The sequence below is a fragment of the Lontra canadensis genome, unplaced genomic scaffold, assembly GCF_010015895.1.
Source record: "Lontra canadensis isolate GAN:19392208 unplaced genomic scaffold, GSC_riverotter_1.0 scaffold187, whole genome shotgun sequence".
NCBI classification, from domain to species: domain Eukaryota; kingdom Metazoa; phylum Chordata; class Mammalia; order Carnivora; family Mustelidae; genus Lontra; species Lontra canadensis.
In genome coordinates this window covers 962,859-980,399 of record NW_022631181.1, presented here as the reverse complement: position 1 = coordinate 980,399, position 17,541 = coordinate 962,859, and the positions used below count along the sequence as shown (strand labels likewise).

The following is a 17,541-nucleotide window of genomic DNA, read 5'->3' as shown; positions in this document are numbered from 1 at the left end:
GCACGTGTGTACCTCACATCTCCCAGTGGTCCTGGCAGCCGGGAGTGCGGGGACCACATTGACTAGGTCTCGCCCATTACAGCATAAACACAGATGTATCACATCTAAAGGCAGTGAAGAGTGAACGTGAGGCCCCATGCTCTTTCCCCCGACTACACAGCCAGAGCAAAGAACACCAAGATAGCAGGGTTTAAAAATGAGAGTAGGAGTAATAATAATAATAATAAAAATAAAAATTAAAAAAAAAAAAACAGAAAAATGAGAGTAGCTCAGCTTCGTGAGTCCCCAAAGGAGGAGTGTCCCCAAAAGGTCCTGACCTGCAGTGCACTGGGGCCTGGGCACGAGAGAAGCCTTTGTTGTGGGCAGCAACTGAGGGTCCCTGGGATTCCTGCCTTGGCCTCCAGAATCATTAGCCTCCACAGTCTCCTCTCCCACAACCTGTGGCTGGACTAGCTCAGGCGGTGGTGTTGAACACACTCTAGCTTTCTGCTTTCGTGTAAGAGGTGCCCACCCAGAGCCCAAGTCCCACCCTGGCAGGGACAGGTTTTTTGGGTATCCAAATGACCACCCACAATCAGGCCTGCTTCCTTACTCATCAAATTGGGAGGAAAAACAAGACCATTCCTGGAGGAGTTAACATTGGCTTCTTTTGTTCTTTCTTCCGTCTAATGTATCTGGGTTTTTATACCATGGGGCTTAGCACAAGGCAGGTGCTCAGTAAAGACTGGCTGTCAGGATGGCGCGGGTATGTTGACTGTCTTGGCAACGACTGAAGCAGCAGCTTCCTTTTGCACGAGTTCACACGCCGTCAGACGTTTATAAAGAACAAGTTTATTTTCATCACAAGAAGCACACAGACTATTACAGTACACACCAACAGAAGTTAAAAAAAAAGTGCATTATGCATCTTCTACTGCAAATTCACAGTACAAAAGATACTGCCTTTTAAATATATAATATAAAAAAACACGAAGAAAAATAGAATTAAAAAAATCATCAATATCTTAATGCAACACACTGGAACCCACTGGCAGCTTCTGAAAACCAAAGAACTTATCTTAGCTCCTCATTTTGCAGGGGCTGGTGTCTGTCCCCACATTTGGTGGCAGTGAGCTCAGGACACCAGCAGAGGAGGAAACACAGGGAGGCCTAGGTGGTAACACATCTCTATTTAAAGAGCACAATTGTGCGATGAGGGGGAAGGGGGACGGTGCCACCCCCTGGCTGGCTATCGAACCAAATTCTGTGCTTTCCTTGCTACTGCGGGACACACGGTGAGCCAGTGCCAGCCTCGCCTGCAGGAACCGCCAATGCTCCTTGGACAGTGGTAGGGTGGGGAGGACCCCTCCACCCCCTGCATAGGACTGCACAGCAGATGAGCACAAGCACGGGGTAGGGCAAGCTCCAGCCCTCACGCCAACCACCACCGCCAAGGCAAAGGCCCAGTCACAGAAGGTGTGAGCTTACCAGTTTCCCATAAATACACAGTATTTGTAAACTATTATTAAGGCACTCAATTGTAAAACAATAATTACAGTGTCGGAAAAAGGAGGGAGGAAGCAGCCACCTTCTTGTGCGGCAAGGCCAACACAAAGGACAGCCGAGGGACTGGAGGGCTGGTTGTAGACTCCTGTGGCAAAGACGGACTGAAGCCAGGGCCCGGGGCTAGACAAAAGGGTGTGTGTTTGTGGGGGTGGTCAATGTCCAGGTCTATGGAGAGTAGTGCTGCACATGGCCCCACTCCACATCCGTCAAGGTGATCCCACTTTGTACTCGGGGGACACAGTGTGTGTGTGGATGGGAGACAAGTGGCCCACGAGATGGTCTGCTTCAAGTTGCATATATATATGTGCATATATATTATGCGCATATGTATGCAGAGTGAGTTCATACACATAGATGTTCAGCTGCAGGGCACACAACGAAAAGACCAAGTAGTGAGCACGGGGAGGGGGTGTCAACCAACTCCCTTTGTTTGGCATGCAGCGCTGGCAAGAGCCTGCAGGACGGGAGTGGGGCGGGTGCACCCTCACTGTGCCCAGCATCACCAATTTCTTGTCCTGCCTAGCTCTCCTGCCAGAGGTCAAGTGGTTGCCCTCACTGGGTTGGGGGAAGCTCTGCTAGGTGGCCAGCCAGAGGAGGGCTGGGTGGAAAGTATTCTGGAACAAAGCGTTTCTGGTCAACAGAGAGCACATCTTTCTTCAGACACCCTGGATAAGGTCGTTTGTGTGACCTTGCCTAAATGATGCATCACTTCTTCTCACTGGGGAGAAATGGTCCCAGGGGAGTAGGGGGAGTCCTGAACCTTCTGGGTTCTGGCCCGTGTGGAGACAAGAGCGCCCAAGGACAGGGCCGGCCTCGAGATGCTAATTCTATTGCGACTTTGGCTCCACCCTGTGGCATCCCCTGGGCTTATGCAGGAGAGAAAAGGCTTTCTAATGAGATGGAGTGGTTTTTGGCTAGAGGGGTTGGGGGTCACAGAAGGGAAGGCTGGACGGTGCGGCCACCGTGAGCAGCTGGTGAGTGATCTCACACATGACAAACGGGTGTCACTGCCCAGGAGCGCGCTGTTCGGCACCCAAAGGTCAGCATGGGTCCCCTCGAAGATAGAAACAGGGAATGCCAAGAGCAAGAAGCCTTGTGCTGAAGTTCTTCAGCGGTGACCATCGCTCCAACCCCCAGAAGTAGCTCCAAGGCAAAGAAACCGGAATGGGCGTTATCGAATCATGATCAGAGGGCAGTGTGGTTCCTCCTCTCCCCAGATCCAGGTTCCCCCCTCATACGTAACAAAGCTTGACGAGCAGCAGCCCCCACCCCACCCGGATCGAAGCAAGTTGAAGATCTAGGGAGGTTGAGTCTAACTTGCAGCGTGTTGCACAAGTACAGTGAGACAGACAGAGGCGAGGCGGTACAAGAGAGGCAGTTCAAGACTCAGGGAGATCATCCAGCAGATCTGGAAAACTCCTGTTCTCTTTTTTAACAAGGGCATTCCCTGAAGATGGTGGTCATCAGGATCAATGACTTTCACAGCAGAAACTCCCTGCCTCCCGCGTGGGCCGCCCACGTTCAGCACCAGCAGCAAGTTCGCCAGCAGCAAGATCCCAGACGGATGGAACGCTGGTCAAGATGTGGCGTAGCTTACAGCACAGGCTTTCTTTTCAAAGGTCAGCGTGAGTCTGTTTGCCAGGGTGCCCCTGAGCCTGGAAGAGAGCTCTTGGTGATGTGGGTCTTGGAGAAAAGTCCATATCCTTTCCTCCGGGCCAGAGTGCTAGCCATCCAATCAAGAACGCCCCTATTTAGCTTTGATGATGGGGCCCTGGGCCCTGGTCTGTGTAGACCTGACATACAAGCCCTGCTTGTGCAAACAACAGGGTCGCCAAAAGCCAAAGACTTGCTCAAATTTGTAATTCTCCTTCTACGCTTTCAAAATTAAAGTTTGCAAAAATATATTGTTCCCACACACCAGACACGTGAGGTTAGAAGAGCAACATAAGCCTGTCAAGCATCAAATCTAAAGGATCGTTTGACACAAAAATGGAGCCACAATGCAAAGTTTCATTTGGCAAAACATATACTGAACTCGGTTACATTTTTTGAGAATGATGTTTCTTTTGGCCGGGGGCAGGGAGTGGAAGGGGAACCCAACAGGGTTTCTAGGAAGTAGTAGATAATCACCCTTTAAGCTGATTTCGAATGACAGGGGTGGGAAAACAAATTCCTATCAAATAACATTATGATTTAAAAAACAAAACAAAACAAAAACCAACAACATTGGGGAGGAAAAGTTCCTGGAGAGAGTGTTTCTGCACAAACTCCACCCACTAGCTGAAATGTGGACCACCCCCCTGTCTGCCCTCGTCCCTGAAAACCCTGCCTATGGTGCCCTAACCCTAACCCAGATCTGACCACTGTAAGATCCGAGATGGCAGCTCCTTCGGCCACTTTCTGAGCGTGGTCGGCGCCAAAGGCTTCTAGTTTGACTGAATAAATCCAGCGGACAGCTCAGTGCACACTATACTTTGGGCAACTATCGGCCGGCAGCACCCCGCACCTCCGGGCCTACCCCTACCCTGCGGGACAGCACATGGGGGTTGGGCGGGCAAGGTCTGGGTCGGGAGAAGACAAGGCCTGGGCCTCAGGTGTCCAAGGGCCAGGGCAGGCCTTCGAATTTGGCAGTTTCTTTCTGGAGGGCCTTGGGCAGCCCTGTGTTGTGGAACCAAGGGTCAGCGAACCTTTTCTCTAAAGGGCTGGATCAGGAGTATCTCAGCCTGTGCAGGCTACACGGTCCCTGCTGCATATTAGATTGTTGTTTTTAACAAGCCCTTAAAAACATAAAAGCTTCTTAGCTCAAGGGTCCGTTACTAGAGTTTGCGGACTCCCTGGATGAAACCTTTCTGTCTTACTACCAAGCATCTTTTATTTTTTTCTCTCTCTTTCTCCAAAATACTTTCAACAGCCTGTCTTACTGACCAACACCAGCGGACTCCCTCCATCCACGCCCGGAGCCCGTGGCTATGTGATGGGCGCAGCTCACCTGATTCTGAAAGGGGCCTCCCAGAGCCCCAGCCAGGAGTACAGAGCCCTCTTCCACTCTGTCCTCACCGCCAGGAAGGGCGAGAGAGACGGAGCAGTACCTCATCAAAGGAAGCGGCGACTGTAAACATCTATGAAGCTTTTCAATGGTCTCATTTCTCCGAGAAGCTGTGGCAGGGCTGTTCCTAGAGAGGGGCCAGCAGAGCGGCTCACGACTGCTTAGAGCCCCCTTTCCTCCCTGAACCTGCTCCTGTGACCTCATGGGCCCAAGGGCTCCTGGCAGGACAATCCCGGTCTTAGACCCACCACCCCCGCCACATACACTCGAGCTCTCTCAAAGCCTCAAGGCAACCACATCAGGTTCAGCAGCAGAGGAGACGCAGTGATGCTCCCTGGGTCCTTCTCCCCAGACTGGGGGCAACTTACATGTCACCATTAGCAATGACTGAGGACGTCACATATACACATCCCCCCCTCACCCCAGTACTGGCCGGACGCACACCACTCTGCTGGGACCACACACCAGGACAAGGAATTCAGCTGCACTGATCATCTCCACGCACCACAGGGTCGGTCCAACGACAGCATTCGACAGCCTGTTCTGACTTTACCTAGCGGTGTTGCATGTAGTCAACTTAGGACTTTTTTGGGGGGTCCCCACCGAAAAAATAAGAATTAAAAAAAAAATCTCTTTTGGAAAAACCTTTTCTGACACAGCATTATTCCCTGGAAAGAGCCTTGGTCACGACTATATTTTAAAAAATAAAAAGCACAGCAAGAACAGAGGTAGGACTTCATACTGCCATCCAAGGGCTTCCCCGTGAGGGCCTGAATGAGCTAGGAACATGCGCCGTGGTCGTGTAGCCTTCATGGTGCATACGCAGTGTTCGGGGAGTGTGTGCATGTCTGTGTATGCTCTTTTTAAAAACAGGATTCTTCCTGAAAACACAGGGCTTGGGGAGCAGAGTTCTTTATCTACTGGCCGATGGCTTCTGGCTCTCCCGGGCCACCTGACTGGCACCCCCCCCTTCTCCTTGTGCTGGGTTCTTCTCTTTCCTCTCCTCCTCTCTGCAGAGAGAGTGGGAAGAGTTAGAATGTCACTTGTTTAGGAGACATCACGGCCGAAACCCACAGTGAGACACAGGGAGGAACCGGTGGAAACGCACGTCTGAGTAAAAACAGCAAGAGGCCGGTCAGCTTCTGCTCGTCCACGAGGGGCTTCTCAAGTGTTCTGAAGCAGGTTTCCCTGATGGCCGAGAGGTCACAGCTGGGTTCCCTGGGGGTGCCTGGGGCTCACGCAAGAAGGAAGACTCGCTCGACTGGGCGTCCCGGGAGTCGGTGAGGGTGGACGCATCTGGCTCACCGGACAGGTCCTCTGTTGAGAAGTTGAGACTTCCAAGCTTGGCCAGAGAGTGTGAGCGTTTCAGTGGGGATGAGACGGTGAGGCCCGCCAGCCGGAGCCGGGTCTCGATCTCCTGCGTCCGCTGCTTCACCAGGCCCGGCTTGCCTCGGACGCTGTGGATGCTGTCGCTGCTGGAGCTCCGCGTCAGGTTGGAGCTCATGGAGGACGACGTGGGAGTGTAACAGATGGTCTTTAGGAAGTCTTTTGAGAAGTGACTGGCGTGATCCAGGCGGCAGAGGAAGGGACTGGGGCTCTTGGGTGGGGCGACTTCGAATGGAGTGGGGATGGCCTCTGACTTCTCATTGCTCCCCGAGAGGCTGGGCAGAGCTGGGGGCCCCAGCGGCGGGACAGGAGCCAGATCAGGGTTCTCCTCGGGGATGCTGGCTTCTAGCCTGCTGGCGGGGCCATCCCTGCAGGGAGACACAGGGTCTGCGAGCGTGCCCTTCAGCCTCTCCAGTTCTTTGGTGTGCTTTCGGACCAAGCCCGCCTTCTGCAGCTGAATGATGGATTCCTGGTGTTGCATCAGGTAGCTGTTACTTGTCGGCTTATCAGCTTCTTTGCTGAACAGAAGCCGCAGGTCCTTGGCCGGTTTCGGGTCTTTCTTGGGTTGTGAGTCATCCTTCGTTACGTCCATGCTTGGAGGGTTCTTATCACAGTGAGAATTCTTCAAAAGGAGGGACTTTGGCAGGACTTTTTGGGTTTCTCTGGAAGGTTCCAGAAGGCTAGCTGGTAGTTCTGGAGCAGCTGCGGCCCCGGAGCCACCGATGTCTGACTTCCTTGAGCCTGCTGGTGGTAGGAATGGGGGACTTTCGCTGGGGCCAGAGGCCAGTTTCTCTAAAGCTCGGGACCTGCTGGACGTGTGGGCCACAGGGGAGGATGTGAGGTGCGGCAGGAAGGTTGGCTGGGTACAGATGGCAGGAGCTCCGGGGTTCTCACTCCGCTCCCTGAAGGCCTCGGGAGTCCCGCTGGCTATAGGGTACACGCAGTCAGCACATGACTTGTAGGAAGGCTTCACCTTGTTAAGGATCCCAAATATAGCATCGTGCTGAAAGGGGATAAGAACATCATGAGTATACAACAGCGAGCCAGAGGCCACAAAATACGAGGAGGGGCTGGAGTGGGGCAGGGTAGGCACTGCAGAGGCAGTGCCCCTCGTTCAGTTAGTGCAGGAACGCAGGCCTCTTGGAACCCACCTGGGCATGAACAGTGGTGGTTACAGGGCTGAACCCAACTTTCCAGAGGCTACGGGACTACGATCCTGGGCAAATCTCCGGCCATACAACCAGCACAGCATGGTCAGGAGCAGAGCCCTCTCAAACCCATCTTCACCATTGCACGCCTCTCCCTTCCTTTCCCTTTTAGAAAGAATCTATGCTTAGGGAATATGTAGTCTGGAAACAGGGCTCTTCCCTTCTAGCATGAACACAGTGTGGCTCCAAAGAGCCACCATCCAGCCATTGGCTGTGGTCTTCAGAGTGAGGTGGTCGAAGGCAAAAACTGGTACAGACCCAAGCACAGGTGCTCACAGTCCCGGATGAGGGCGCCAGGCTGAGGTGGGTTTTATTACCAATGGGGAACATGTCGGCACTGTTTTCTGAGGAAAGCCATCTCCCTCTAGGCGAATGTGATGTGCGCCTCCACCTTGGACCCTTCCAAAGGCAGGACAACTGCTCACACCTCCCTCACCCGCCCATCGACAGACAACAGGGTCCTAAGGGCTGAGGCAGATAGCGGTTTAGCTATGAGATTCCCAAGCTGGCCTAAAACAAAGGCCTCCTGGCAAAGGGCTGCTGGCCCATGCTTCTCCCTGCCCCCTGCCCACGGCCCTGACTGTCAGGGCCTAGTCCCATCCCGTCTCACAGACGTAAGTCCCCCAAGGTAAGACGTCCTGGGGTGGTCCCACACTGGAGGAATCGTAAAGAAATCCAGGCAGGATTCCTAGAGGCTGCAGGGGGGCACACGGAGAGCGTGTGGTTGGGGAGGTGGGAGGCTGGATTTCCTGTAGAATCAGGATTCCTGGGGCCGGCTTCCACCTCAACCGGTGAGACCTGAACTCTTGACCCAGAAATTTTCCCGAAGCTCTGACCAAAGTTTTCTCCTAAAACCTTTAGAACTATTCTAAAACACGGCGGAACGTCCCCTGGTAGGAGATTGAAGACCACCTTTCAGAGCCCAGGGGGCAACAGGGCAGGAGCAAATTCTCCCATCCGACTCATATTTAGGGAGCGCCTGTCACGTGTCAGGAGTTGGGTCAGGCACAGGGGCTTCGAAGAAGACAAAGACAGTCCCTGCCCTCAGAGGGTTGCATGTGAACCAGCAAACTGAGTGACATGTGTCAGGATGGAGAGGGGTGAGCTCAAAGTGCTCCGCAGAGGGAAGGCTTCTCTGAGGAGCTGGACCTCCACTGAGACCGCTAAGCAGGTGCTAAGCGGCGAGGGGAGAGGAAGCGTGGTCCCCTTGCAGCGGAAGCCCTCACCAACCTGGCACCTTAGTTAGCAAATAAGATTTGAACAAATGAATGAGTGCTTGTCTCTGGGTCCTATTCCCTGGAGAACCTCACCCATTCATTCAATCCAGCTCTGGCCAGTAAAGGCAGGCTGTCCTTTATGTACCTTCTTACCCACGCTTCTCCTGCTCTGCATCCTGCCACCCACTCGGTGCCATTTCAGACTGATGGACACATCACCATCCCGGACAGATGTTTTGTATCATCTGTCTTTATGTATATTTGCTCTTTGAGTGGGAGAAATTCATGAGTAATTAACATTCAGTCTGGAGGTCGGTAGAGGGGACTTCCCATTTCGCTTGTATTAGAACATGGGAAAGACAAACCCTCTGGATATGGGAACGCATTTCTGAGGGGTCTTACGTGTGAATCACGGCTGTCTCAGAAGATGGACAGGGAGGGCGGGAGGGAACGGAGCTCCTTGGCCCCAGTTGTGGCAAGAGCTGGTGCAGAGTAAGGGTGGGACCCGGGAGGTGGGCAGCTCAGGACACCAGCCTCGGCTCCCAGGCCACTCGGAGGAGAGGAAAGGCTGGCAGAATTAGTGATTTTCTGAGCAAGGGCCGGCTTGCTAGGACCTTGCTGCAGAAACCCACCAAACAGGATAGCCACTTGGGACTCAGAGAGTCAAGCATTAGAGCAGGAGCAGGAAGAGCAGCTATTTGAGGATACTGAGCAATTACATCAACTTCTTCAGGGTGGACTGTGGTTATGTCACTCACTGAAGCTTCTGTGCATGGAGCAACCCAGCTGGGGTTTGGCTCAAGATGATTCAGAGTGTGGGAAATCGAGTGGGGCGCGGTACAGCCTCGGGTTGATAAATGCTGAAGCTGGGTAGTAAGTCTTGCTTTACATTTTACGTAAGAAGGATATTGAGTCGGAAGCTCTGCCTGAGCCATGATTGAGGCGCATGGGGTGGGGGAAAGCAGTGGGGGAGAAGACCTGCAGGGAGGAGCGCCGGTCCCACACAGCCCGGCTCCACAGTGCGCCTGCACTTCCAGGCACCTGCAGCCACGCTCCGGTAATGCCCGCTGCCCTCCACGCCACCCCGCTGCCCACCTCGAAGTCCTCTGGGCAGCTCCTCTTGCTGTTGTTGTTGTTAAGGTTCTCCCGGTTGAGCAGGCTTTTCTCGAGCTGGGGTGGGGGCCGTCCCCACTGCCCTGCTCCCGGGACCTCCTCCCCTTCCATCTCCTCCACCTGCGGCGAGGAGCCACTCAGGACCTTGGGGCTCCCAAACTCCAGCTTCTTCTTCACTTCCTTCTCGCAGAGTCCAGAAGCTTCCTGGGGATGTCTGGCTGGTGTGTGTGCCTCGGCCGGCTCGGCTGGTTCCTCCAAAAGGGCATCCCTCTCCAGATCCTCCAGGTGGACCAGGCTGCCAGTTTCGTCGCTGGGGGAATGCAGGAGGGGGTCTGAGAGCCGCCGGAAGCAGCAGGGGAGAGTGGGTCCCCCTGGAGTGCCGCTGTCTGGGAAGCCGGGCTGGGCAGCATCGTCCAGGCAGGGCAGCCGGGCCTCCGGGGCGCCGTCCAAAGTCTCCGGCAAAAAGTCCCCAGACCCTGCTGGGCCATCCAACGGCTGCTGGAGGCAGGTCTCGCTCTGCTGGCGCCACAACTTGTTGTGCCGTTGTTTGCTGTGGGGGAGGAAGAGCAGAGGAAGGTCATGGGAGGGTGGTGCCCTGAGGGTCCCAGGAGGAGTGCCCGGGGCTGGGCCAGCAAGAGACAGCTCAGGGCTGACAGAAATAGCCTCGGAACCTCAACCCGCACGGCTCCTGGCGGAAGCCCTCAGTGACTCTGCCACGCAACGACCACAGGGCAGACACGTGACTGGTCTAGACAGATAGCTTTTAAAAAACAGGTCTCATGATACCATGGTAGTATGGTTATGACGTATCTTTTTTAAAAAGGTTTTATTTATTTATTGACAGACAGAGATTCACAAGTAGGCAGAGAGGCTGGCAGAGGGAGAGAGGTGGAAGCAGGCTCCCCGCTGAGCAGAAAGCCTGACGTGGGGCTCGATCCCAGGACCCTGGGATCATGACCCAAGCCGAAAGCAGAGCCTTTAACCCGCTAAGCCACCCAGGTGCCCCTGGTTATAACATATTTTTAATGTAAGGTTCAAAAAAAAAAAATTGTAACGTGGACTCAGGCACATAAGTCACCTCCAGGACCCTTGGGGCACCAGTACCAACATCCTGCAGGTGTGTGGGCTATGATGGGAGCAGGAGCTGGGAAAGGATGTGGATTAAGGGCCTGCCGTTGTTTTTAGGGGTGCCTCAGTTGTTAAGCATCTGCCTTGAGCTCAGGTCATGATCTCAGGGTTCTGGGATCGAGCCCCGCATCGGGCTCCCTGCTTGGCAGGAAGCCTGCTTCTCCCTCTCCCACTCCCCGTGCTTGTGTTCCCTCTCTCACTGTGTATCTTTCTATTAAATAAATAAATAATATCTTAAAAAAAAAAAAGAAAGAAAGAAAAGGGGGGGCCTGCTGTTGTTTTGAAACATATGGGAGCACCACAACCTGTCGAGTCCGCTCTATGTGCCCATTCCAGGCAAGGCCAAGAGGGCCCCAAGATGGGGTTTCAAGTCAAGGTCAGTGCGTTGTAGTTGTGCCCCCATCCTGAAGACCCCTGATGAGGCTGTGAGGCGGCAAACCCCTAATGGCAGCAAGGGTCTGAAGAGCTAAGGGAAAGGAGGGCAGGATGCCCCCGCCTCCTCCCCACCCTCCTCCGCCTCCCCTCGTCCAGGGGCCCTGCCTGGGGATCTGTCCAGCCGCTCCCTGGGTGACAGGAAAGGGACTCCAGAGATGTCCAGAGCAATTCTCAAACCCTGTTCCACCCTGCCAGGGCACCCCTGCTTGCTCACACTTGGCCAAGAAGCCCATGGACTGTGCCTGTGGCCTCGTCCTAACACCAGTGAGAAATCATCCAGGGAGAAAAGAGTCCCAGTGTCTGGGTGGAACCCGCCTCCATGCGGCCTCCCTGCACCAGAGCCGTGGGGGCCAGCAGACCTGACTGTGCCCTCTCCCTTGTGCTGCCAGCAGGCTTTGTGACATGGGGCAGGCTTTGTGACATGGGGCATGCTAACCTCCAGCGTCCATTCTTCATTCCCCTGTACGCCCGGGATAACCTGTCCTTGGCAGACCTTTTCTAGGTGGGGGTTGGAGATTTCCAAAGCTCCGTTTTATTCACCACAAGCCACCTCTAGCACGGCATCTGCAGAGGTCAACCTGTGCAGTCCTCAGGTAAATCTCACAACAGCTTTCCCTACCAGGTGGGCTTGGGCTGCAAACTCAGAAGGGGAAACCAGGACTGGGGGAGATGGGCAAGCTTGCCCGATGCGGCCCAGCTCATCAGTGCCGGAAGCCAGTCCGCCCTGCCATCCTCGGACCTGCCCTGTGGCAAGACCCGGCCCAGGGCTTGGCAGGCACAAAGCAGATGCTGAGGAAACGGGGACAGCCGCGTGCCTGCGCCACCCATGACGTCATGCCTTGGATGAGAAGCCGTACACCGTTCCCTCCAGCAGCAAAACAGCTTTCTCTGCATGCCAACAAAATCAAACAGATCCCTCCTGGAAACCACGAATCAAACCCCAAACAATAGTTGTTTTTCTCAGCCTGGCTCCTCCCCACTACACCCCCCTCCCTGACCAGAGGCGGGATTTTAGCTGCAGAGGCCACTGCCAGGCCGGACGGGAGCCCAGTGGGTTCTGCCAACCCGTCCCGCAGACGCTCACCCACCTCGCGTCCAAGATGCCTTCATACTCAGACAGCTGCCTCATGAAGCCTGCGTTGGGCCGTGTAATGCTGCGCTTCTGCTTCACGTAGTTGTACGCTTTTTCCAGAGGCCAGCCAAATTCCTTCATTGCATAGGCTATGACCGTGGAGGCAGATCGGCTGACACCCATTTTGCAATGTACCAGGCACTTGGAACGGTTCCTCCTGCAGAAGCAGGGGAGAGGGTCCCAAAACATTCACGATTTCACTCTCTCAGGTTTTACCCAGTGTTTTTTTCTTTCCTTTAAATGCTGAAGTTATCTCCGTGCCCAGACCCCACCCCTGCCATGTCCTGATATTGAGGCAGCAGATGGCCACACACCCTCAAAAGGAAATAACTTCACTGCAAAATCAATTAGCACACAATGGGAAATCGAGATAAATCAGTCCTTGCCTTGCCAAGTTGTGCTGGGAGAGCTCCCAGATCAGCCGCCCTCAGGGACAAAGCAGGATCGCTAGGATGGGCCAGGAGACCAGAAACTCTTTTGCAGGAAGCAAAGGGGCAGTGCAAGGGGCATCTGTAAAAGCTCCCCAGCTGCCCCAGCAGATGGAGATGGGGAACGGGTGACTGCAGAGAAAACGGGGCCAGCAAGTGGAAGGCCACGAGGCCCTTGGGAGGGCAAGATGTTCGCCACAAAGGTAGGGGTGAGGAGCCAGAGCGAAGACGGTGGCACCCTGGACTTGGATGAGGGGAAGAAGGCAGGTGGGCTGGTCATTTGTAAGGAGGCGGTTCTGGCCTGGGCAGGACTGACTGCACAGAAATGGCAAGGTTGTGTTTCTCCAGACCTCATCGGCTTGAAAATGGGAGGGTACACGATGCTGGAAGGGGCTGCACCGGGACAGCTTTATTTGTATAGGAGGTAGACCCACCAGCCTGTCTGTTTATACTGGAAGCAGCTGGCCTGTCAGGTGGGTCTGGGCCCCTTTCCTAGACCACAGGCTTCAAATTCATCCCCATCTGTCAGTGCATTTTGTTTTGTTTTTGTTTTTTTGTTTGACTGCTGGTCTGGAATCTATCCCCCCAGGAATGCAAACAAACTAAGATTCGGTAAGGACATGTTACGGAGCTTTGACCTTAAGGGATTACAAAGCAGAAGACGGGGTTTCTCTCCATAGCAAAGGGCTGTCTCTGTATTCTGGACTTCAGTAAGGCAGAGTTGTTCCAGAGGAGAATAAGGGGAAGACAAAAAACAGGTGATGCCAGTAACAGGCTCACAGCAACGGGGACCTCTGACGGTCTGCCCCATTCTATGAACAGGAAAACTGAATCAACTCAGGTGCAGAAGGCGGGCCCTCCCTCCAGGCTCCTGCCTGAGCAGCTTTCTCTGGTGAAGCAGCCCCAAAGGTGCTCACAGTCCATGCACGACCTGCCCACCCCCCTCCTTTGGCTCAGCGACTCCCCATAGACAGAGCTCCCATGAATGTCTACTGGATATGAGACCCTTGCCTGGAAGCAGTGCTGATGACAGAAGTGGGGTCTGATGTCCCAATCGATGATGGGGGAAACAAAGGCTCATTGGGTCCCCAACCTGAGAAGATCAATGACTGTGCCTTTTTGGTGCTAGGGGTCCTGTGGTCTAAAACCAGAGGCCTACCAGATATCAAAGGCTCCACAAACCAGAGATGTCTGTGTCTGGGACTGCCATCAATTTCTGCCCACCCAGCATCTGCCAGTTACTTCTTCAAACCAGCTTCTTGGGCTTCTCCGCCCACTTACTTTGCTTTGTTTATGAAATGGTACGCTTCATTCCAGTGGGCAAGAAGGTCTGTTGTCTCTTCGTCATAGACTCGGATGTTATGATATGCAAATAAGCCAGGAAAAAAATTATCTATTTCCCTGGTGACATTTAGAATGTAGTCCACACTGTAATGAGAAAAAAATAAAGAACAAATTTGGAGAATCAGAATGAGGAATGACAAAAAAAAAAAAACCCCAAAGTAACAGAAAACTGAGCAAAGAAAAAATTAAGTACACACTTGTAAAGTGTGTATGTTTATGGTGGGACTTTCTTCCTTAAATAGGAATTTTTTTTTTTCCTCTCTATATGGTGAGAATGTATTCTAATAAAGAACAAATTTCTTTGTAAAAAAAAAAACTTACAAAAAGAAAGTTCAAAGCAATGGGAATTCTGGAAAGCAGACATATGTATTACTTAGATACATTTTCAGACATTCTCAAATTTTCAAACTTCCCGTTATGAATAGATAGAGGCTTTAAAAAAACAAAGAGCTAAAAGAGAATATATCCATCCATTATTTATGTCCTTGAGAATTGCCTTAAATCCTCTCAAAACAAGGCAGAGTACAAATAAATAAGTAAATGGTGGGGTGGGTCTCCGAGAGCAGGTTCTCTAAACCGGATACATTCCCAGAAGACCAAAATAACTTCAGGAGTTAGAAGATACCTCAGATAGGGTTTCTATGAGAATATTTACAAGTGCTTTACAAAATACGTTAAAAAATCATTTATTCATTCCCAGCCCGAGAAAGCATCGATAGTATCACTCTACATTTTAAGAAAACTTCCCGTTGAAAGAACACATCTTAACCAGTAGTTCTAAAGATATATTTTAAGATTTGTTTAGTCTTGATTTTTAAATGCAGTAATTCAAGAATGCCATCATGTCAGACCCACAGAATGGTGATTTTTGTGGCTGCGTTGTTTAAAAAAAAATGTCCAGACATCTGTTCTTGAAGGTCTAGATTTAAAGTTTTTTTTTTCTCTTAATTCCTGCTGCTGGGCATTTCTCAGAAAGAGACAGGCATATGTTTCTGACCAAGACTGAGTCTTCAGCCGCCAGATTCCCACTAGGCCCCGAAGTAGAACGTCCGGGAGAACCAGGAGTGGTTCTGGGACCAGAGCTGCTGAGTGGCCAGACCGGTGTGTGTGTGTGTGTCCACACTAGGCCTGCCAGCACCTGTGCCGGGGGGCAGTGGGGCCCAGAAGGGGGCTTGTGGCCCTACCAGCATCCAGGCTGTCCTCTGCCACTGGTGTGTGACTGTGAATCATTCTTGGTGACACACACAATCACACATCTAAAACCCATGAAATATTCAGGAGGTGGCATTTTGAAGCACATCTGTTTAGCTATGCACACCAGCCCAGCCCTTGGCCATGGGTTATAAGGGCTCAGCCTCGGGGGTTTCTACTGCCTGGAAGGACAAGGGGAGACGAGGGGAGCAGACTCACCCTGAGCCCTGCAGTTCCTCCAGATTGGATGCATTCCATTCAGAGCCCTGGGGGACAGATCACACAAACCCCCGTGAGTGTCACGTGTCAGCCTCAGAGCTGCATAGGGGAGGCACAGGGTGGGCTAGTCTTGGGTGGGGGAGGGTTACGTCACGGGCCCTTGGCCTTAGACGGCTAGCAAAGCAGGCTCCCGGGGCATTCCAGGCACTATCAGCCTGCATGGAAGGCCCTGGCTGCCCCCAGGCCTTGGGGGAAAGACGAAATCTGTACCCCCGCTCACGGAGTCCTTTCCTACAGCTCCGGCAGGGTCCCTCATCAGCAGCAGTGACCTCCGGCTTCCCGCTCAGGAGAGGGGCACTTTCACACACCACTAATTTAAAGCAGAAGTCGATCTACCTTTCTGGGTATTTTTAAAAGTTCCCACCCTCTGACTCAGTGGTTCCCCATACAAACAGCTGTCTTAAGGAAATACCCGGAATTTGCACATAGATTTATGCACCAGGATATTTATGGTTATTTGCGAGGACAAACAATGGGAACAACTTAAGAGGTCCTACAAGAAGAAATCAGTAAAATAAATGATGAAGCCACATGATGGGGCAATTAAAAAAAAAATCATACTTTGGGTGGCTCTTTAACAACACAGGAAAATGCCGCATAATGAAAACAATTTAAAAAAAGAAAACAGGATACAAAACTATATAAACAGTATGAGTCTTTCCTTTCTTTCTTTCTTTTTTTTTTTTTAAAGAAGCTATATAGACATAAAAAGAAAAAAACCCAGAAGATGGGAAAATAAATATACTAAAACGTTAACAGTGACGACATCTAGATTTGCCAAATTGGGGAAGCTTTTTACTTCCTTCTTTGGAATTACTGGTGTTTCTGAACCTTCCATAATACATTTTAATGTAATGCCTATGAAAGCGTATTATAAAACGAACCCTCCCGTTTCTGACTTCCCAGGAACACAGAAGGGGAAAAACAAAACAAAACAAAGAAAAAGCTATCACTTCACACTCAGGCAATGCAAATGACATAGAGTCAGATCCCCCCTCTAAGTCTCCGCAGAAACTTCCTTTCCCAGGAGGGCAGACCCCTCAGGATGCAGGAGCCCCAGGGGGCCCAGTGGAGCTGGCAATGTGTGGGTGCTAGCTGGATTTTCATGCTGGAGGGAGAGGCTCAAATATAAGAATTCCTTTAGTATCTCTCATGGAAAAAGTGACATAAAGCACCAAACCTCACTGAAAAAAAATAACGAAAGCTTGCTACATCTGTGAGCTTCCTCTTGCTGTGATCACCACCTAGTGGAGAGATGGCCTGCCTTCTGTTGCTTCCACCAGGAAAAAACCACCAACTTCCTGGGGAGATTAGAGCCCAGGGCTGCCTGACAGCTTTCCAAATACAGAAAGGCTTCAAATCCACACATTCATGTAGGTTTTAATATAAACATTAAATACACACACACACACGAACTGATATATACATAAATACCTATACATTTGAGATATATATATATATATATTTAGTATTAAGTATATATCACGACACATGCATTTGAAGAACCATTAATTCTTGTGGGCAGAAAACAAAACTTGCCCTGCCTTCAGCAGCACATACTTTCCACATACCCTCCACTTTCCCAGGAAGTGATTTTTGCTGTATCGATGGTTGCCATTTACCAGTGCCTACAGAAACTGCCCTTGGTGCTTTAAGAACGTCTTCTACTTAATCCTCATAACCACCCCACATGGTAGAGAATGCGGGAGAAAAGGCAAAGAGGCTCGCTCCCCGTCTCCCAGCTGCTTCGGCTGGGGAGTGGGAACTTGGCCCTGGTGGGTCTGACTTTCATCACACTGTACTGCTTCTCTAATTTTAGTAACACGCTCTCCTCTATAGTCTCTCTGAGGGACTCCGAGAACTTGCCAGTTGCCTTCTATGGAGATTTGCAGCATTAAGAGCATCCGAGCAAGAGATGGAGGTGGGGGGAAGCTGCGCAACCTGCCCCTGCTTGGGGCTCCCAGGGCCTGTCCCTTCGGTGGGCCCGGAAGCAGGGCACGGAGTCGCCGCCCGGACAGAAAGAGGGGAAAAAACTGAGTTTTGCGGTTTCGGTCTGTTTTGCCTACTGTTTCTTACATTTCGGTGATGC

General features: G+C 52.0%; 1 protein-coding gene across 3 annotated transcripts in view; it reads right to left on the bottom strand.

Moving 5' to 3' along the window:
- Window positions 1–3,429: 3,429 nt before the first annotated feature.
- Window positions 3,430–17,541, bottom strand: part of SSH1 (slingshot protein phosphatase 1) — a 56,224-nt gene continuing 42,112 nt past the window's right edge. For all 3 annotated transcript variants that reach the window (XM_032847430.1, XM_032847431.1, XM_032847432.1), the window contains 5 exons: window positions 15,393–15,439; window positions 13,920–14,066; window positions 12,167–12,367; window positions 9,498–10,065; window positions 3,430–6,980 (listed from right to left, as the gene is read on the bottom strand). In XM_032847430.1, coding sequence (XP_032703321.1) covers window positions 5,727–6,980; window positions 9,498–10,065; window positions 12,167–12,367; window positions 13,920–14,066; window positions 15,393–15,439 — 2,217 coding nt within the window. In that variant the 3' untranslated portion in view covers window positions 3,430–5,726. The remainder of the gene's footprint in view (window positions 6,981–9,497; window positions 10,066–12,166; window positions 12,368–13,919; window positions 14,067–15,392; window positions 15,440–17,541) is intronic.